This window comes from Colletes gigas, unplaced genomic scaffold (genome assembly GCF_013123115.1).
Source record: "Colletes gigas isolate AHSC1104 unplaced genomic scaffold, ASM1312311v1 Colletes_gigas_Sc00031, whole genome shotgun sequence".
NCBI lineage: Eukaryota > Metazoa > Arthropoda > Insecta > Hymenoptera > Colletidae > Colletes > Colletes gigas.
The window spans coordinates 220,667-243,425 of NW_025106660.1; the positions used below are offsets into that span (position 1 = coordinate 220,667).

Here is a 22,759-nt window from a genome sequence, read left to right on the forward strand (position 1 = left end):
GAGCAAGAGGGAAAAATAGAGAGAGAAAGGACGCGGATCAGGCTGCAGCCCGGTTATAGGCACTCGAACAGAAGGGTGCGGAGGGTGGGGTGGCAACAGGAAGAGGGTGGAAAAGTATAACGGAACGAGGGGGATGGAGAAGAAGAATTGGGCAGCAAAGGGGGGGAGGGAGGCGGTGGAGGAGGATGAGGAGGAGGGGTTGTGGGGGTGGTGGATGCCGAGCAGGCTTGATTGGAAAGGACAGCCTATCCGCAATTTGCGATCCAAGGGAGGGGAATAGAAGGTGAGAATTCGCTTGTCTTTCATCGGGACTTTCTTTCCCTCCGCTTCCAACCCCCTTTTTTCTATTTTCCTCCGGCGTTCCTTCCCGCTAAGCATCCATCCCTCCTCGCCTCGCGCTTATACGCAACCCCTTTTTGCATTTCAAGAGACAGCGTAGCACGGGAAAGAGAGAGAAACGTCCCCGTCAATACCCGCAGCCTTATCCGGCAGATCCTTTGGATTCTTGCTCGTTGCGGAGGCGTTTGGATATTAACTGGAGGATAAACGGCCTCGAGATTCTAATGAAATATTGACACCGACGCGAGCGAAAGTTTGTTTAATCAGGGAATACCAGCGTCGCGCGTTCCTCGCGATTACGAATTCCCGGTCCTGAATCGAGAGAAATGAAAAGAGAGCGACGTTTTAATACGTTCTTGCCTCCGGGTCGATCTTAACCCTTTACGACGCGACGTCGAACTGGATTCGACGCTACGTTCCGTTTCTGGCTGCTCACCGTGGCACTTGGGACTGGTCGAAAGTTTCTTTACCAATGCGTTGTATAGTATTTTTAAGTCAAAAACATTTTCCTTCTGTCGTCGCTCTGATTAACCCTTAAGTGGACTCTCAACCTCTACTTAATGTTGATTTTTACCAAATTGGTAAATGTAAATCAATTTAAGGGTTAAAAGTAGACATCTTTTTCAGCGATTCTGAATCTTGTGAAAGTTTCTGTTGTGTATTTATAATAAATAGTCACAATGACAAGTCTGATAATTTCCATTTTGGTTTTAATAACTTAATCTCATCGATGCAACACGAGGCCTGACATTATCTTTCCCTATCAATTTTTCATTCAATTTCCAAAGTTTACACTTTACTTTTGATTTAACGAATCCATTGCCATAGAACACAATGCATATTTTTGTATAAAAATAATAGTTTCCGAGTATTCGAAAGAGTCGAGGATATTTTTCTCTTTACTTCGGTGGATGAAGTGTTAATAAACAACATCAGTTTAAAATGACATTCGTGTACGCATAGCAATTCTTCCACTCATTTTCGCGCTGCAGTATTTGTTTATATTGCATCTTTAACAGATACGATGATCTCACGGCCCAAGATAGCACAGTGATCAGAGTTTGCAGTGTATATGCAAGGTTCGAAACAAATCATGGTGACTCATGACTGCAATTTTGAATTTACACGCTAAATCTCATAACAATTCTTCCCTGTGTTCTACACTGGGTTCTAGAAACGTTTCTTTTTAATATTTTCATATACAAACTTGCTAATATTCTTTTTCAATGTGAGAATTTTCCATTCTTTGGTAGTAGGAACAAATATTTATTTTAAAGACATTTTCTCTCGAGTTTTGCATGAAGAAGAACGAATTAAAAAAAATAATATTAAATTATCAGATTAAGTTGGTACCCAAAAACCTTGGTGCGTTAATACTTGCTGTGGAATCATACAGAATCAAATAGATTCCTGGTATTAATGAGACTTCTAAATCGCCAGAAGTGTACAGAAAATGTTCCACTTATTATTATGTTCAACCACCCGGAATGTACAGAAATAATTGTATTGGTCATTCGAGACTCTAAAAATGACCCGCCTGTTTCTCAAACTTCACGATTTTAGCCTTCTATTTGTGGGAAAATTAAGATAAGAAATGTACTGTAAATTGAAATTCGAGATGCAATAAAGTCAAAGCCACCATCCTGAAACTTAAATTGAAACTTGAAGATGCATATTCTTTTTCTTCAAACTATATATAACCTTGGATGTCCTTGAATTACTATTGTTATAACACTCATTGTACACGTATCGTTCCATTAGATATTTCTTCGAAACGTTAAGAGATATTAAGAACTATTACACGGTGTACAAATAATTATCGAAAAATCCTATGTTTATCAAATAGTCTTTCAGTTGTAAAAAGACATTTAAATTCTACGTTTTAATATCCTGTTTTGAGAATCTACATTCGTGTCAAGGGGTGATTTCATCCCCCGAAACCGAAACTTCGCAAGGACGAAAAATCAGTTCCGATTCGTGAATATTTAAAAATCCTCGGGCTTGCCAACAAAGAGACGATTTACTCGAGGCATCTGGGCAAAAAGAACTATCGTTAAACGTTTCCGAATATATTCTCCCATAATAAAATCGAAGGTTGGAGGCGACGCAAGGCTACGCGAAACCGTGGACGTCGAATTCTATTTTCTGTCCCCACGTTTCGAAGGATCCAAAGAGCGAAGACGTATTTCAAGTATCGACTATCCGGCTAATATTAAAACGCGTTCGTCGTAGTGGCCCTTCCGAGTTTAGCCGTGTTATATCAAAACGGATACAGGTCGGGACATTTTATTTTTCGCGGGTCAGGCCAAAATCGCGGTTCTGTTTTCCGACCATCAAATCAACGGTTGAATTATTAAATAGTATCTTATTTTCCTTAAACCGTCGAAGGACGGTCCAATTTCTTTAACCGGCAAGAACGCCGGCGAAACGAATTAATGTTTCATCAGGACCGTTCCCATCGATTTGTTTACCAAATCCCCTGGACCCGCGATACGAGTAACTCGCGTCTTAGTTATCCACTGACGTCATTCGAACGCTCGCGAGAGCAACCCTCGACTTCTGCCAGCCACTTAAATTATAAACAGCGTCAGCCAATCGCCGCGGGACTTCGATCGACTACGAAACCGCAGAAACTTAGGCGCGTTGGTCCTTCGCGACAGCCGGGATATCTCCTTTCGCGAACTGCAAACCAGAATTCGAACTCGCCCGGCCGGTGTCTTCAAGTTTCGATCCTCCTGAAAGCTCGACATTAATTTACCAGCGACCGTAATGGAACGCTCGGAAACATTCACGAACCAGAATCCACGAATTTTTAATCCGACGTCGTTGATGCCCGGCATCGGTGTTCACGGTGCACGCGAGGAATCGACGAAAATAAATTTTCTACGATCAGCGAAGTCGCGATCGAGCCATCTTGCGGAACGTACGATCGGAGAGTTCCACGGTAATTGCAAATAATTGCCACCGTGAAAACAATCGAAGGTGTTAACGGAGCCAACAAGTTGAAGCATCAGCACTCTGAAGTTACGGAGCACGGCAAGAACGGCCCCTCGATGGCACAATGGAGACAGGAAGTCGTGGTCGGGCTGCCGAGCGGTCAGCAGAACTTGATAGTTTCTCAAAACTCGATCTTCGAATCGCCTCGAATCTCACGCTTTCGAAGGTCCGGCGTGCATTGCGCCCATTAACGACTTTGCTTTTCTCGTCGAACCATTACGGGCCTCTTAACGCCGACAGAATTAGTCTAATTATTATTGGAAACGGGGCGTAGCTTACAAAAAAGATCAGTAAATCAATCGTCGAGCTCGATAATAATATTATGAATTTGTAACACATTGATTTTTTTGAATTTTTAAGAGTAAAATTATCCTTTCTCGAAACCACATTCTTCAAATTGGCGTCTAAGATAACTCAAAAAATGTTTCTCGAAGGAATTGAGCTTGAAATATGAATTTTTATTCGATATTAGATATTTATTAATTTATTCGAAGGAGAAAGTTAATTTTTCTTTCAAACGTTACAAAAACTTTGCTATTTTCTATTGTTTTATTTTAAAAATAGGTGTGACGCTATCCGTAAACCATCTAACTTAAAAAAAAGTTGTTGATACACGGGATATAAATAAGGATTCTACCAATGCAGAGGTTAACAAGAATCTACATTATTTAATAAATAATACAAATAATCCACATGAAAAAATTATTTTCTGTAATTTAAATATATCTTCTTGTATCCCACAAAAGAGTTCAATCCAAATGAACAATATTTTTCTCGAAAATAATTCCTGAATATCAATCATTTTTAAAGTAGTTACACCAGGAATCCTTAGGAATGCTCCGTTTCAAACTTAAGTATTTAAGTCATCCGCGCTAAAAATACTAGAAAACGGAGGTTAATTATGAAATTAATACTATCATATTATCCTACGAATCTTCCAAAAAACGTCGAATGAAATTTTTGTATTATTCAAAAAAATTATGTCAACAAAAATAACCATTAATGGTATACAACGTTCAGAAATTAACGCCAAATTTTGGTATATCAATTTAATAGGTAAATAGTGCACCCAACGATTGGCTAATTATTCCAATTATTCGATCGCGTCGTTTTCGAACCGACGGTGGAGCACACGATTGTCTCGCGTTTGTTTCAACGCCGGCAACGTCGAACGAAACGGAAAAAAAGCTCGAGAAACTAGACCAGTGTGTCGTTAAAATAATCCCAAAAATATCTCTCTGCGTACACTTATGTATACGTGTCAGCCTGACGATAAGCGAATCTCTGTTTACACGTAACCAACAGGCGAGCAGATGTACGTGTCGCACGTGTAATTCACGCGGTCGTGTTGGTACACACGTATTTACCTGGTGCGTCACGTGAACTTGATATTCACCGTTACTATCTACGCGCATACAGCCATAAAGGCGCGCGCGTAAACGGCGCGCGAATAAAAATATCCTGGCGGACCGATGCTAGCGGCGATTATTAAAATAATTTATTCCCGCCACTGGACGTTATCGATGAACGATGAATTATCGCGGGGCTTTCCACGCGAAAGGGGTAACGAAATTAATATTGTACAATACAATTTCAAAGGGAGTAATTTCGACGGGGAGGGGGAAATAACTCGACGATACGGAATAAATGTTTCTTACCGCGAAAACCTGCTTTGTCAAATGAAATTTGGAAACAAGCTGACTGGGGCCAGAAATTCATATCGTTCGACTTGTTAGTAAAAATACTGAAGATATAATTGGAAATACACGTATACACTGTGATAATGTGCTTGGGCCAAATATTCGCCATGTTTTGTTACATTGTTAATTTCAATAATTATTAGTAAGATTACTAATAGGTTGTAGGTACAGGGCGTTAAGAAGTTACACGTCGTGATCATTAGAAAGAGATTCTACGCCTCAAAATCGACCTTGATCAACTTTCAAGGTCAACATTTTTTAAGATTGCTTCACATTTTACTGATCGAATGGAACACGTATGTAAATGGTTTCATGGGTCGTTGCTATTGGAAACAAAATCTATATATAATAAAAACTATAATTCATTCAGACTTAGACTAAACAATGAGGACGACGTGAAACGTGAGTGTTTGGAGATTTTGCATTCGAGGAACCAGCATAGTAAAAGAATATAATTGTTTCCAGAACGACAATGAAAGACGATACATCATTGCAATATTTTCTACAGCATACAGTCGTCACTTCTCTATAATAGTGTTCCTAATAATTTACTAGCTAATTGTGCCCGTATGCTCCAGTACCCTTGAAAAGATACGTAATTCTAACCACTATCTCTAACAGAGTCGAGGTCCCATAATCTTTTAGTAAACTCCTGAATTTATGTTTCCTTGTAACGCAAAAAATTAACACTCCATTGCATAGACCCCCAAAGTATTTGGGGAAAAATAAAGATTTGGGAAGTCCTGTCTATCATTGAGAACCCATGAAAAAGAATAAAGTCCTCATAAAAGGATCCCCTGTATTTGCTCAGCAATTTAAAGCAAAACTATTTTGCACTTAAAAAGAAATATTAAAATCCAAGTGCACGACGTTGTATAGAAGGTCTAAAGGTTTTAATTAGTTCGTGAATAACCAAGAAATAATTTCTCCTTCCAAAGATAATTTAAAACTGTTGCGACAAAGGGTTAATAAGGGTAAGTTTCGTTTTGTACTGTCGATTTGTTCTCATTTAGCTGTTACTAAGCGACTGTTTTGAAACACTGTTTTCACGGCGCAACGTATCGGAATGGAAGTACAGTTCTCGGGGCTGTCTAACCGCGCGTGTCACGCATATATGCATTCCGAGGCCGGCTTCTATACCTGCGTCAACGACGCTGCCATATCGTTCCCCCCTTCGGAAAAGGAAACCGTCGAAAAGGCCGCTTTAAGGGCCATAAAACATTTGTTTCCCTCGTCGAGCGCGCTCGCCGCTACCCGTACCCGGGTATATTGCGTTCAGCCGCGAACGCGGGATTTTGAATTGAATTTGAAATCAGGGGGCTCGATTTTATGGCGGCTGGGTGTCAAACGCCTCGGAAGTATCGCGTTCGGGCCAGCCTTGCCACGGAGAAAAGAGAAAAACTGTCGATTTAAGGTCGAAACACACCCCCACCTCTCACGGAACGTTTACGCGTTTTCTCGTCTTGTATCGCGACGGCCGGATGCAGGCCGATCGTTCGATTCCATTTTCGATTTTCTACAACGACCCAGAAACGGAGATTGTAACCGAGTGCCTCTTATCGCGAGAAGATTTCCTCTGTTCTCGGGAATCAATGACTCTCCCCCGGACGTCTTAACTCACGTTGGGCTTTATCGAACACGAGCTGATATTTGCTTTCAAAATTAGCGCCATTCGCGAGGCGACGATCGCGACAGGATGTCTCAGCGATGATTTCTAGCAAAAGCTAATCGAAAATGTACGATCTTTTGAAATCTTAAAAATTTCGAATAACATATATGAGACAGAAAAACGAATACAAATTTAATCGATTGGAAAAACTTCCGTCAAGAAAAGGGGGGAATGCCATTTCACGATACAACCCCACTTTATACTTTCTAATTCAGGTCAAAATAAACCGTTTTATTCTCGACTTTTACTTATAATTTGAAATAATGTATATGGTACTCTAAACTCTGAGAAAATTATTTCTATCACCATTACTTTGCTCCAAAGCTCTGTGGCGTTCAAATCACTGAAACTATATGGACCATCGTTCAACTCTAATATTGGAATATATCAAACTGAAAAGTAAATTTCGATTATCACAAACTTCTGATTGCAGTTAAAGAATCGCAGTTCATATTGTTAACAACAAAATTAAATCAGATTTATCTGTGATGGCTGATCGTTGTCTGGTAGAATGCAAATTTCGTAGATTAACTCCTTACCTGATCGTTGTCTTGTTGATCTTGTCCGTACGAGGGGGTGTCACCATTAGGGGTGGTGGCGGCGGAGGGTCGTTGCGACGTTGACAAGTTGATCGCGCCGTCTCCGTCTGTGTCATGATCCATTATACCATCGTCCTGAAATCACGATCATCGTTACGTCAATCCGCGGATTCTGGTGCAGTGAACTTCGTACGTTGAACCGAACGAAATTCCTCGACGATGCCTCGATCGCCCCGGTGTCCCGTCGTCGAATATTTCGCGATCGCGAATAACGAAAGTTCTATGAAGCTCTCGAATCGAGCATTGTTATCCGATATTACGCCGGACGAACAATTTTAGATCGCGTCTGACGCGATTCCATTGCATTCGCAACAATTTTCCGCTCCAACATGCCGCTAATAATAAACAGTATGTCGACTTACGTGGTTAATTCGTTCCAAAGTTTTCCGCGTAACCCATACCTTACGAATCGAATCGTTTTTTAAATAACTGGTAATTTTCTTAGAATCTTGCAAAAAATATTTCGAATAAATTACAATATTGAAACAAATATGGGCACTACAAAGGAAAGAAAATAGCGAAGGCACGAATTCGTTCCAAAGATTTCCACGTGACTCGAATACCACGCAAATTGAATCGTTTTTTCGTATAATACGATGTATTGTGCGAGGAAACAAAGATTAGTCTCAGGTCAACTCCACGTGGATTATACATACAATCTTCCTTTCTCTCTACAATGCATTTAGTATATAATGGTCTTAGAAGTTTCGTGAAGTTGAGCAGAGATCCGTATCTAATTTCTTGTAAAAGGAAAAATTAAAAGAAACTTGAGCAAGATTAAAAGATATAAAATATATTTACTATTATGCGATAAAACACGTCAAATATCATTAGTATATGAACCCTATAATTGCCGGGACAAAGCTCCTATTTAGATAAAAATTTCAGATATTAAAAGATGAACAGCTTTCGATCTGTTATTTGTTCCATAAAAATAAAATTAAATTGCAAATAAATCACTATATAGGTTATTCCTACTCATCATCTATTACTCCAATAAAATTTTAGTCACCTCTGCACCCAAGAAGAATTAAGGTTAACATCTAAATATGCACGCGTTACAACAAAATATATTTTAGTGTATAAACTAAAAATAATATATGACCAGGAACACAATACAATGATTTATTAACGTCATTTACTCGATTAAACACAGCTGTGCTAACTCAAATTTCACTCGTTTCGTATAAAAGTGTAAAAAATTTTCATGTTATTCAACTCGTAACAATAAATCGAGGACTCCGCGGACCCCCTCCCCCACCTCCGCCCCCTTCTAGCAATCGTACGATTCGTAAATTCCACGTTCGCCTCGTAACCGCGAGACACGTTTCTTTTTTAAGTTTCTCGGACCGTTGGTCGTGGATGCTTACTTCGAGAAAAATCCTCGTTCCTCGATGCGGCCAACCGACAGTTGGCCCGGTATTCATGAGAGCGTAGTCAAATATCCAGCCGCGTAAGCGGGTCAAATCATTTCACACACCCGGTCGCAACACTTTCCGTTCCAAGAAAAAGGCGGGCGTGTAAACAGAACGTAAATACGGACACTTGGTTACGGCATCACCACTCGCGATCGTCGAAACATCATACCGGAAGCACCGCTGCTCCGTCACGATTTTCGCGAACCGATCATGCCCAAAGCGATCGGATTCGCTTCGAAAAAGAATCTCGGCGCGGGTCGCGTCCGTTGTTCCCGTTCGCGACGCGCGCACGCACGTATACACACGGGGCGAGGAAACACACTGTCGGTTGGAGGTTAGAACGCACGTGGACGCGCGGAGCCGTCAAAACGCGGCGCGGAACGCGGCCGATAATGAAAGAGAAGCCGGCTGACGGGCCGGAGGGCCGCGGTGTACAACGCGGAGAAACGGTGACGGCCGTAAAGAAGACGAAAAGCAACGTTCGCGCGGCGACCGAGTAGCGAGGACTAAACACTAAAAGCGGCACAGGCATACCAAGCCGCCCAACAGGCGAGGCTGTTGCTTATTGTGTAAATATAAACAAATATAGTTGAAACCAACCAACAGGCCTGCTTTCAGCCGCTCTCTCACCCCTCTCCCCATCCCGCCTAGCTACGTCTTCTACTCTTGTGTGCCCTACCTTCTCTCTGTCGGCATCTCCCCCTCCCCACTTATCGCGGCCTGCCCTCCCCTGCCCCGTGTCTGAAGACTTTTCCCCTCTCGCTTCGCCGTAACACCCACCCTTCGTCACGTCCCTGACCCCACCGCCGCCAGGCAAACCAGTACATCATATACGAGGCACGTTGTACCGTGGCTGGCTTGGCTCGCTCGCTCGGCCCTGTCTTGCCTTCTCTCTTGTCTTCCCATATGCTTGTCTGTGCTCGAACATTACACATCGTCGCACGGTTGTTTGGCGAGCGGCTGCGCGCTATGCCTAACTCCGTGACACGCCGATCGGCCGCTTCGTTAACGTTACGCGCGCAGCTGAGTCCATGCGACGGGGACTCTGTTTTAGTTCTTTTTTTTCTCTCTCCCTCTCTCTCGCTCTCTCTCGTTCGTTCTTTTTCTCGCGCCAGGGAGGGGCTAGAAAAGCTTAGGGTAGGTGGGTTTTTAGAGGTAAGTGTTTCCAACGGTCTTGTGAGCTTCGACTCTTGGGAACTGGAATGGACATTCTTTTTTCGGAGCAGTGATTCTTAAACGCGTCAAACGTTCTCTCTGATTAGGCATATCCTTGATATTTTCAATAACCAACAAATAAAATTGTGCGACAGTAGCGTACGCGTTTATACTAGTGAGGTTTATTTATTCTTAACTATTTGGAACTTCCACCGCGGAACCAAAGAAATTTTCGAGTTGAGGCGTTGAAGGAAATTAGTTTGCGGAGGATTAGTGTATTCTAACGAAGTTACAAAAATAAGTGATCTATAATCGAAGTTTTAGTTTATAAGTTTGAGGTTCTGATCTGGTAGTGAATTTTTATTTTTAGTAGTTACTTTTAATTGATTCTACGATCAATGTAATTCGAATATTTTCTACTATGTACAGTTATTTATATTAATTTCTATTTAAATTTTAAATGTTTCCCTTGGTATAATATACTCTTAGAATTATCCATGATCAAAGGCTGTTCTCTAAACTGTACAGTAAGCCAGAAGAGATTAGGAATCTTCTAATATGTGCCGTGAGTTTAAAGAGGCTAAGAACCACTGGTTTGGAGGAATGCATTTAGATTAGGTTTTTTAGACACAGAAGGAATTCAGATGTTTCTTCGTGTAATAAAATTTCATTATTCAACGGTTGTTGTGCGAACGCTTAAAGAAGACTAAAATGCTCAATTATATTTTTCAGTATTTACACATATACCTAAACAAATTATATAAAATGTATCCCAATTCGATATAACATTCACAAAGAAAAGAAAGTATTGCAATTAAAAAAAGGCGAACAAATTCTTGTTTAGTATTCTGCTTTCAGTACACCTTTTCAGGTAATAAATTCATGGATAGATGTTTTTACCAGATTTCCCATTTACGTAATTAAATGCAACTTCCTGTGATTATTAATACGTTTAAATGAAACTTTTATCAGAGATTCACCGAACGATAATTTACTTTTACAAATGATATACATTTTAATATTAATTCTTTTCTAAAGGGGGGCAGGTTGAGTTTTTGAAAATTGTACAGTCTGCTCGATGGACCCGAACGGTTCGATCAACAATGCGGTTACTAAATTATGAATATTCCGTCCGTTAGATGACTGGGGTACGTATAAATGCGAGGAGGTTCGCGCGCTCCTCTCGTTTCGTAAATACGTGTGTACACGTGTTGTCTGACGCAACCTGAACCACCGGCTCAAGTTTGTATAGGCGAACCGGAAATGGGGGACGAAATATTCCTCGAAACGGCGTGTCCTTAAATATTCCTTTCACTCGTGTTTCGAACACACGACAATTGTACTTCGCAGAACCACGCTTTAAAAATTTCCCGCCGATACAGGGAAAATTACTTACGTTCGCAGCACAATTCTTTTCTGAAACGTTAGGTTGCAAAACCGTTCACCTTGCTCTCTTTCTGCCTGGGTACTTGAATTCGTACAGTTTTTATACAGAATAGAGTCGTTAACCTTTTAACTGCTGCGCACGTGCATAGTCGAACAAGAGCGGAATTGTTATTCAGGATGCTCGAGTTAAAGAAAACTTCGGACGTTCCAATTTCTTGAGTTTTGTGGACCCAAAGAATAAAACGTTTTACGTTTATTTGTAAGTCGAATTGTCAGGGAATAAATGATAAAATTCGGTACGGTAAATAAAAGGGAACGAATGAAAAACTTTGAAAACTTTTGCAACTGTCCGTTGGCGGTGTCGTGCGTGGAACGAACGGGGGATGAAGAGAAATTCCACGAGCGACTTTATTAGGCTTACGATACTAGTCCTATCAGAACTATTCGAAGCAAATCCTCGGCTTTAGCCGTTCCCATTGTCGAGCAGCTAGGTGTATCCCGTAACCCACGGTGGTTCGGCGAGGGGAACCCCGTCCCATCGCCGGTCCTATGACAACAAAACTGAGGGCAAAAATAGGCGCAGCCGGCCAGCCTGGGTTGTGTACGTGGCGTATACTAAATATGTATTTATTAAGTAAACAACCGTCGCTCTGGGGTTCTGGGGTACGTACATACGTCTCGTTTCCTATTTCATTGTGAGTAATGCGCTCTCGTGAATTCGATGGTGTTTGGTTACGTCACTGTGCATAAGCGTAGACGCGCCGCGCGGGGCTGGAAATTGCCGCCAAAAATCTTTGATGTCCCGGGCTACGACTGCCGTAGTTTCTTTTCATCGAGTGACTCACAATGCAAACGTGGCCTACGAAATTATATTTTTTCATTATTAAAAGAATCATATAGCATTGCACATGTTCATACAGAAGAATTATAATTTCTTTTTACGATAGTTAACTCTTTGCACTCGTATGTTGTCATATAGTCGCCATCTTACATTTTATTATTATACATATACAGTATTGTCTCTATAGAAGCGACGCTCTCGGGGCTCAACGCTCGGCTATATCGTGGACGAGAAACGATTCTTGATACTTTGTTGACGCCTACTGGAGGCGGCGAGTATAGAAAAGAACAGCGAGCATATGACAAAGAGGGGCTGAGCGGCCGAGCATCGCCGAATTTGCTATCGCTTCCTTCGCTTCGGGTCGGCTGTAACGAAACACAGGCGATGTTTATGCGAGCCTATACGAAATCGGTGTTATAATTCTGACTTCTACCTCTCTTGGTAGAGGTCGCAGAATGAAATACTGATTCTGTTATAGGCTCGCGTAAACATCGCCTGTGTTTCGATACAGCCGACGTGGAGTCACTTGAGCGATGCATGCCTTTGATTTCTTATTGCGTTAGTAAATAGGACCTAAATTGTATATCGTATTTGGTGTCATTTTAATCAGAAAAGTGTCACGAATATGTTGATGAAGTTTGAAAAAAGGAAGAACAAAAATAAAGATGAATTTCGTTGTTGATTTAATATTGTATATGTACTAGTTAAATCGTGTCATAACTTCAGTACATATATGTATGTATCGATCGTTTACTGCAATAGTGATATAACCCGAAAAGATATACATAACTTGCGAATTTAAACTGTTTAACCAACTTATTTTACTCTGAGTTGTCTCACGATTTCGGCAAATAAATGATAGGTCAATTAAATTACAATTCCTTTTTTCAGATGAGGATACACTTTAAAGAAAGGTCAAATGTATATTATAATTTATGAAAAACAATAATAAAAATTATGTTGTACTTGATCTTAGTTAAATCAGAAAACTGTCACAGACATGTTAAAAGTTTCAAAACAAGAAAACGAAAAATAAAAAATTTGTATTATTGCACTAGTGTTGCCTTAGTAATTTGAGCCCGTATCGTATGACAATGTTCGACGACCGACTGTCAAACGCGCCGCTATCTCGGGGAACCGCCCATAGGAAGGCATACTCGCCGATACAGCGAGTGCTTAGTTTTAACGGTACGCAGTGGGGATAAGTAGAGGGGATATGATATTTGCCTATATCGTGGACGAGTTCCGAGCTTATATAGAGAAAATACTGTATTTAGATTAGTATTTCATTCTGGGGACCCTTTTTACAATGTTTTCCTTTAGTTTCTGCTTAAATGTGTGTGTATATATAAATAAAAAATAAAAGATTTTTCCTCTTTTGTTCTGGTTAATTGGTTTTGTTCTCGAGATCATTGTTTAAGAGGGAGTGAGATGCAGATTAAATTTTTGTATTTTTCTAATTTTTTCTATTAAATCGACAGGTTAAATTGTAATATGTCTCCATAAAAATGTTTTCATTTTGATCGAATATAAAAAAAAATTCCGAGTTGATCGAAAATAATTCATTTTCGGAATCCATGACGTATGAGATGCTGTATTATAATAGTTTTTAAAAATTTGTATATACTTTTAGTGACCCACACAAAATAAAAGTGTCAGAACCCATAACTTTCGAGCCTCTTTGTTGCATATATTTTATTCTCTAATTTGTTGAAAAGTTTCCAAAATTAGATTGCATCGGTGGTCTAAAACATGTAAAGTAGAGATCCTGCGGTACTTCGACGACGAGAGCTGGCCTTTGAACAATCAACGGGGCACGGGGTTAATCCTTTCGTCGCGAAGAGGGTAAAAATTAAAAACCGAGGAACGCGTTTCCAAAGCGGACGCAACACGAATTAAGAACGAAGCCGGACGGTCGTTCGCGCGGGGGACACGTCGCCGTGCGCGTGGGTGCGCGATCGAGCAAACCGACCGTAAAGAAGGATAATCGCCGGGAGTCGAAGTAAGAAGAGATAACGAGATCGTATATCCCCATTAAAAAGGAGAGAAGGACAAGGTAACACGAGCGGGGGTTTCGCGTGTGTGGCGGGTTCCTGGCCACCCTTTGCGCACGTACACGCGTCCACGGGCTCCCCTTCTAAATAATAAACGAGAGGATTTACCCCCGTCAGGTTCGCGTGACGGTACATAAAAATACTCGAATCTGAGAAATTAGCGGGCGTACTAACGGGACGGGCGGTTAGTCGTTGGAGTCGCGCGGGGGCAAGACGAAGGGGGGGGGGCCTAGAAAAAGGGAGCTCGAGGGACACGGAGGCGTTTCGGTCTCCGTGCGGAGTGGCGGCCCCGGGGAAAAGAGGGTACCTAAAAGGGTTGAATTAATGTCGCGATAAATATATGATTTAAGGTGGAAACGTTTGCAACTCCGGCTAATTTTTTATCTGAGACCGCGACGCTCCTCGTTGAGAGAGGTTTTTACCCTAGGAAAGAGAGACCGACGATCTCTCGAGCACGCTCTCGGGTCGACGAGGGGGTGGTTGAAACTAAGCGAGGGGCGACGGAAGCAGGTTAGAGGGACGAGGAACCGGACGGAAACCGAGCGAGAGGGCAACGACGGAGGAGGGTGGTCGAATCCAACGGTTATTTCTTTTTTCGGGTAATTTACTACCGGCGAGAATTTGAGCGGACGCGCGCTTTTTAATAGTTCGCGCCACTCGAAGGACTCTCTCGTCCTTTTTTTTCGTCCGCTCGAAACGGTGGATCTCTTTCTCCGTCTGTCGTCCAGGAGATCGAGCAACGCGCGGAGACTACGCGGCGACATTGTTCCGCGACGGTTACGATGAAAATTACGAGACTATAAAGCGGCCATCCGCGACGCAGTTTATGTCACTCGACTCCACCGTTGAATTTTATTACAGATTACTCATCGCTTTTTTCTAACGTCGCTTCATAGTCCGCGTTGCGCGCACCTAGGCACGCGTTGCGGCCTGGACGCTGCGATTATGCGGCTGGCGACGTTCGAGGATTGGAAACACCTCGAACGGGGCTGGAGTGCCAACGAAACGGATTCGAAGGTTCCTTAACAGTAGAATTATATACGAAAGCAGTCAAAATGACCCATTCGTAATTTCTAATACAATTTTTAAAACATTTACTCGATATTTAAGCACTTATTTCCATTTAGTTATACATTTCTTCGCGTATCTATTGTTTCAATTTCATTGGTACAAATAAATACACTGTAATTGTCGGTAGTTTTAGTGTTAAGAATATTAACCCTTTGCGCTCATATGTCGCCATATAGTCGTTATTCTACATTTTATTATTAGACATACATACAGGGTGTTCGGCCACCCCTGGGAACAATTTTAATGGGAGATTCTAGTCATAGTGGTTCTCACTCACAATACTGTAAGACTGTCGATACGTCAGTAAGTAGAGTTATTCATACTGAGTGAGAACCACTTTAAATGTTAATAACTTCTTAACCAAGCCTCAATCAACAAATTAGTATTCTTGATACATTAGTATTTCATTCTAGAGACCCTTGTTACAAAACTTTCAGTTTCAGCTTAAATGTGTGTGTATATATGAAATGAAATAAATAAATAAAAGATTGGTAGCTCTCTCAAATATAAATACGAGTGCATAGGGTTAAAAATGAATTCTTATAGACTGGGGAACTGGCTAAACAAATTTTAACGCCATTTTGTTGAGAAAATTGTTTACCTTAAACACTGTATTACATTTATTGATAACTTGTACTTGGTAACCTCGAGTGATTAGTACAAACTTTCAACTTCCTGTGTAACTGCTAATCATTCATCCTGAGTTCGATTTTTGAGTTGCATATCAATCGAACTTCCGGTTGGTCCCAAAGTTAATGAAAATCCAACATTTCCCGTCAAATATCGAAGTTTAAGCAATGATTCTTAAATTGAACATCGTTTCAGAATTGGCATGTTCATCTTTCATAAAGCACAGGTATAATTCGATGTCATGTTGAGCCTCCGAGTCGCCTTTATCTTTTACCAACGACAGATACAATTGTCCAACTTACGAATCACCCCTGGAGTTCATTTTAAGAATCACCCATTGCGCACAGAAAAAGAAATCCGTACGTTTCGAGTAGAAAGAATAAAATTGCATTCACTTTGAGCCTCGATCTAATAATTTTCTGTTTCTTACGAACACGATTGCAAAATTCGAGACATCTTCTTACGGTCGATTAACGAGAAACAAACGAGCGAACCGTGTACTTCCTTCGGCGATCGGGCAACGGGCGCCCTTTCGCGCGCAATTTCGCTTTCGTACCGAAGTCCCGGGCAGATTGTACGTCATTCCGTTTTCTGGAGGACGGGGGCGGAGGCGGAGCATCCCCGCGGGACCGCAAACAGCCGTTCCCCCCAATTATCTGCGACACGAGCGAACAGGCTGATGGCGAAACTCGCGCGTATCAGCGACAGCATACGTGACAACGAGGCGGCGAGCACCGGGAATCAGAACTATTCCGTGCCACCCTTATTTCTTCGACGGGCGAACGTGGGAGGAGGACCCGGAGGACAGTCACCCTCCGGGCAGGAACCGGGAGCAGCCACGACCGCTTAGGTTTCCGCAGCGTCGACGCTTTTTGAATTAACCGCCTGGACATTAGAATACGAAATTGATATATTATGGCCGTGGAACGGGTCCGTCCACCCACACCCCGTCTTCGACCCCACGGTGAAAGGCCGCGAAAACCGCGGGGGTTAGATCGGGACTGTGAAAGAAGGCGGTCGGATGGTCCGGTTACACATACTCTTTAGGCATGACTGGCCGCCGTTCGCATCTTTCATCGCATTATCTTCCCTCGTAAAACACGGCTTTATAGGTTCCCGAAACGCTCCCCCTTGGCACGACTTCGCCCCGGTTTGTCCACCGTGTCGCGTGTTGGTCGTCGTTCTTTCTTCGCGGGGCTTTTCCTTGGGGCGGTGTCGCGGCGGCGAGGGCGATCCCATCGAAAACTATGGATATTAGTTTTTGATGGGCGTATTTGTTAAAGAAAGGGTACGGTTTACAACTCGCGGAAGTACCAGCGATAACCGCCACGGGGGATGAAAATTTTCCGCGGGTCGTCGTTCAGAACTCGCCGGCGAAATGTCTGTTTGTCGAGAATTTTCTTTACGTAGTTCTTTCTCAGAGTTCTGTTTCACCGATATTTGCAAGACTGGTGGTGCAAAACAACCCCTTTGGAGGATCCGTGGCTCGAGTTTTGCGGCCAAAAATTGTTGGCACGTTTATTTCAATTAATTTATAATTGTTTTATTTGATGAAAGTCTCTGGCAAAGTATTTGCAAAACTCTTGTACTAATAAATACATCTACTACGTTATACAGGGTGTCATTTAACTCTTTCACCTTAATTTTTCTTGTAAAGTTAAAAATTAATTGTTACCGTGTATGCTCCTCTTTATATCAAACAACTTTCGTTGGAAACATTTTTTTATACAACGTGTAGTTTGCAAGAAAAATTAAGGTGAAAGAATTAAATGACGTGAAAATTTGAGCAAAAATAAAAGCGACCAAATTATTCTCGATCCTAAAGAACACTTATTCAAGAACGAATTCATCGTAAAAAGATTTTAATCCAATGTATTTTTATATCGAGATTGCACCCCTGCTCGATAGTCACGAATGACATGCTGGTTGTTCTTTATTGTAGGAAGCTTTTTTGGAATGTTATTCCAATAAATCTGTATTACTATGGTATTCCAATAACAAATTATCCGAACAACGCGCGACACTGAATATTACCACCAGTGGAAGAGAACTGTCCACTAGTTGCTTGTAGTAGAAATAGCAATATAACGTCACTGTGTTTCTATTAATTCGGAATTTTTTAGAATTTGTTTTCTACCAATATGAAACGTATGGACGTGTCCGGCTGCTGGATTCTCTTTTAAATATGTTTGTATTTCCACATTTCTCTCCTATGTTGCAAACAAGCTTTTCTTTTGTCCAATTAATCGTTGCATACCTCTGTCCCAAGAGACCGTGATCCTTGTACCATTATCTTTTTAAATTAACTACATATTTATTTTTTATGTCAAAGTACACTGCTGTCGATTCGAAGAAAATAAAAAACCACGAGTTTCAATTTACTCTCTGACAAAAAGATTACGCTATATTTGGAGAACAGTACAATTTAATAAACCGATGGATTAAAATAATTTCTAATAAAATAAATGTATATTTGTCATTGTGATATTGAAATGGTAAGCCACTTAAGGGTAAGTGGTTCAGGGTGAATTTGTTTGCCTGTAATGACAAACGTCGCGAGATTCTATCGTTGGAAGTCGACTGACCATCGGACGAAGGGACCCGAAAAATATCAGTACGAAGGACTGGTTCCATCGACGGACCAGCATCGCGTTTTTCTCTGGCTGATTTATCGCGGTGGCGATTAAGGGGGCGGGCCGAAGAAAAGCGTTCGACCTTAGCGAACGTCGATCCGAGTTCTCGACAAGGTTCGATCGGCTAATGGCCTCTGGTAGACATTAACATTGACGGAGAAGTCGACGGCGTTTATGTGAGCGTAGCGTTAATTTGGGTTTAAGGTACCAGTCACCCGTGCCGTTCCACACCCTCCCGCCCCCCCCCTCCCTCTTCTGTATCCGTGCCGGTGGTTCTCTTGTTAGCATACTTATCATCCGGCCGTGGAATTAAGAACGAGCGAGGTGTCTAGGGGTGTGAAAGTACCGAGAAGCGGCACGAGGGTAGAGAAAGACGTTAGGGGTGGCTGTCGTACAGAACAGTGGCTGGAGGGGGCGGTTGGGAGGAGGACGGGGCGAACTGTTGATAATATCAGCTCGAGCAGAGTAGAACGGGTATTGGCTGGCGGACTATTGTCAGAATAATGTTGATTGGATTCAAGACCGAAGGCATTAATCTGCCTTCTTTTATTATGGACCGAGAGGGACGATCTTAACCTTCCATTCTCTCTCTGTCGTCTCCAAACTGATACTAGCGCGAAATAAGAAGCCCTCGTCGGGTTCCCGTTCCATCTTCTCGACGCTGAACCCAGCAACACTCTCAAACCCATGCCAATAATTATCTAATCGCTTCGTCAGACTTTGCCTTTCTAGTAGATTGTATATAAAAATACAGAATTCTCAGCAACATACTAAATATATATCTTCCTATACGATTTCTTAATTCTTAGATTTTCCGGTTAATTAATTCAACGTCTTTCGAAAAATTCTCATCCTTGGAAAGTGATCATTTCAGAGTGTGTCCAAATTTCGAGTTTTTCTCCTTCGGGTGTTCGAGATTTTGTTTTTATTTACTGGAGCATCATTATTTGACAGTAAATCTTGCACTTCAGATGTACATACATCTGCACTCAGTCGCGTAGCACACGTAATTGTAATTGTTATGATTTTCAAGTTAAATACGTGTCTCAAAACTCGCACAAGAGAGTCTCGCAGTTTGATTTGAAAAAAATTCTCAAAAATTGAGGACACAGATGTCGACCAGTTTCCAACTGGCCCACCCCACGTCGGACCATCGAATTAGATCCTCCACGGTCGAATCCTTTGATCAACTTCATCCGTCTCTGACAGGGCAGCGCCGTTAGGGCGACGATTCGATTCCCGCGCACGGGAAACGAACTCTGTATCGCGAAAAAATCCACCCTGGACAATGGCGCGGGTGGAACTATCACGTCGGTCCCGGAGCTTTTCGCTCGGAAAGGAGAAGATCCAGATGGATGATCGTAAGTGGTGGACAGCGGCCGATAAGGGTAGTGGGCAGGTCGGCCGGGGAACGCGACGAGGGGGTCGCTGGCTCTGAAGAATGGACCTCTTTGTTTAGCCGTTTATGGTGGAAGAGATTTAGCCGGATTGCCGTCGGCCGATAGCCACCAAGGGTGTCGACCGGTTCGTGTCCAAGGGGAACGGGGTGGTTCCAGCGGAATCCGTGAAACTTCCACTAATACGCGGCTGACTTCACCCGTCTTCCTTCCCTTTTCCTTTCCCGACACCCTACTTTTTCCCCGCAGGACACTTTCCGGGGGCAACACCTTCGGAGAAGATTCGGTACGCTTACGAGCGACCCTTCACAATGGCCGGGCATTAGCTGACAACAGAGGTGTGGACATCCGATGGTCCTAACACCCTTAACGCTCACGCGCTCGCCTCTCCGCTTGATTGGCCGCCGTGGAGCCCAGAAACGTTTCGCATTTATAGCCGGGGATCTAAATAAAATCTCCGTCGGCGCAGATAAGGTCCTACAGGAGCAAATCCTCGCTGGCCTCTGGCGATCCTCGCCCGATACACTCGCGCGCGTTCGCTAGAATTTTCAAATTGCCTTCAAAATGGTCGCTGTAAAAGATGCGGGTCTGTGTAGGAAGACATGTAAGATTACAATTCAAGGATGTGATTTCTTTCTAGACTTTGACGATTCTTCCTCGTTTAGAAATTGAGAGGCTAGGTATTTATCGTGGATTCCGTATTCACTTTGCAGATTGATGGACATGTATATAATAAACATAACACGTTGGATATTGGATACTGTTTAGATAACTTGAAACCAGTCTAAGCAGTTGTAACCCTGTTATTAATTTTATATATCATTACGTCTTCAACATTGGATATTGGATAATTTTTAAATAACTTCAAAACAGTCCAAGTAGTTGAAATCTTGTTATTAATTTAATGTATCATGGACACGTCTTCGATCTGAGTATTTTGTACAAAAGTCCACGAAAAAGTGGACTCTGCTCGTTAGGCCGTGGAAGTTTTGCGGCGCCGGGAACACGAAAAACGGCCGCGAGGATGTGTCTCCTCGCGAAGCTCACGTTAACGAACGTATAATTAATCCTATTGCGTTAAAATGATAATGACAGGGCTTTGTGCGTGCGTAACGCGAAAAAGGAAACAATCGTAAAGTATCCGTATGCGTGTAAAGCCCAGTAAACCTCTTAAGCTTAACTGTAAAGCGTCCAAAGTTACCTTTTAGTGGGTGATTAGCAAAACCGAGCTCACCTTTTCAGCGGCCAATTACAGGAGATTCCGGAATAATCCTATTACCCACATTAGCTCATTATTGCATAACTGTATCTCAGCAGCACCGGCCGCTTAGTCCCCGGTTGCCCGCCCCGGAATCCAGCAAATGTCTATTTCAAATGCTTTGTCGAACTGATATCATCTGTCCAATACAGCCACCTTAGCCGTGCCCCATCCGGAGCATTACATTTGCGTTACGCTGGGTGCAAAGTCGTATCGCGATTATTATTGCGCTACTCGCCTAGTCGCGATCGCTATTTCACGTACCTCCGATCTCTCGTTACTAACAGACGCTATGTAAGATTTTATACTCCCACGCGGGGGACAAAAAGCTGGTTTACAATTTTTCAAAGTTACAATACAGAAGCATTAAATCACAGCTTTAATTTTTTATTGATCCAGATGGTCTGAAATTTAATACCATTTTTTGATGCTCTAACTCTACTTTTTATTATAGAAAATAGATATCCTACAAAAGATACCCTCTTTTAAATTATAAAGTGAACGTACAAACATATAATTAATTAATAAAGCACGAGTAAAAGATACTCGCGAAATTGTATGTGTTCACGATAAAAATAATTAGTATACGTGGACTAAGGTATTACACGATAAATAATATAAAATTATGTTATCGAGAAACGCTGTACAGCAAGTCACACAAATCGTGGCGGCCAAGTGGTTGCCCACATGTGTTCTCAAGTGTTGTAGGATATGTTTCGTCACGCTATCTCACGATGGGGTCGACCAACAAAAATCTTGGGAACGTCAAGAGAAAACACATCTTCGTCCAAAATCTATAGACGATATTCATTCTTAAACCAACATACAATTTTCTATATTTAATTTAGACAAAAAATCGTGGCCACAGCTGTATATGATAATTTTATAGATTTCGTTTACTCACTCCTAGTAATTCCAAGTAATAAAATGCTCAGTTTTAGAGCTTTAAGAAGAACGATGAAAACGTCACTGCATCGCTATTGTTTAAATAATGAATGGATGCTTAGTATCGACGGATGCAGGGGCGAGTAAATTCTAGGACATCGACCGAAGACGTCTCGGGACCTTATAAATTCAGGACGAATTTAGTGCCGCGCCATGGATCAGGCCTCGAGCACGGGGTTGGATTAGGGACGAAGTTGCAATTCACTTCGATATATTTACTGTGAGAACGGTCAGGCTTCGAGAGTGGCCGCCGAGGTATGGATGGACAGACCGCCGCTCCGGTTTTTCCCTTTACCTTTTAGAGTAAATAAAGACCTGGGGCCCCCGGGCATACGTGTTTGTCCGTATTTTCCCCAAAAGCACACGCGCGTTCGCACATTTGCGATCCGTCCTTGCCCACTTTCACGTTCCTACGGTGATTTATGAAGTTTCCGAGTTTCCTTCGATTTGCAACTTCATCCCTCGGCCCGAACTTTCACCTATTCAACCGTAAACTGGACGCATATGCAGCTACGACCTCCCGGGGCTGTACTTTAAAGCGTGTACAATTTTAAAGAAAAACTGTGAGTTAAGTAATTTATATTGTACAGAATTTGTGTCAAATAAAAATAGAGCTTTCAGTCGAGATCTGGAGTACAATTAAATTTTCATAAAATTGGAAACATGC

The 22,759-nt window shown here is 42.1% G+C and overlaps 1 protein-coding gene across 9 annotated transcripts in view; it reads right to left on the bottom strand.

Annotated features, from left to right (window-relative positions):
- The window catches only part of LOC122402021 (forkhead box protein P1), a 353,183-nt gene that overhangs the window by 139,428 nt on the left and 190,996 nt on the right, over positions 1–22,759 (bottom strand). For all 9 annotated transcript variants that reach the window (XM_043404517.1, XM_043404516.1, XM_043404515.1 and 6 more), the window contains one exon: positions 7,245–7,379. In XM_043404517.1, coding sequence (XP_043260452.1) covers positions 7,245–7,379 — 135 coding nt within the window. The remainder of the gene's footprint in view (positions 1–7,244; positions 7,380–22,759) is intronic.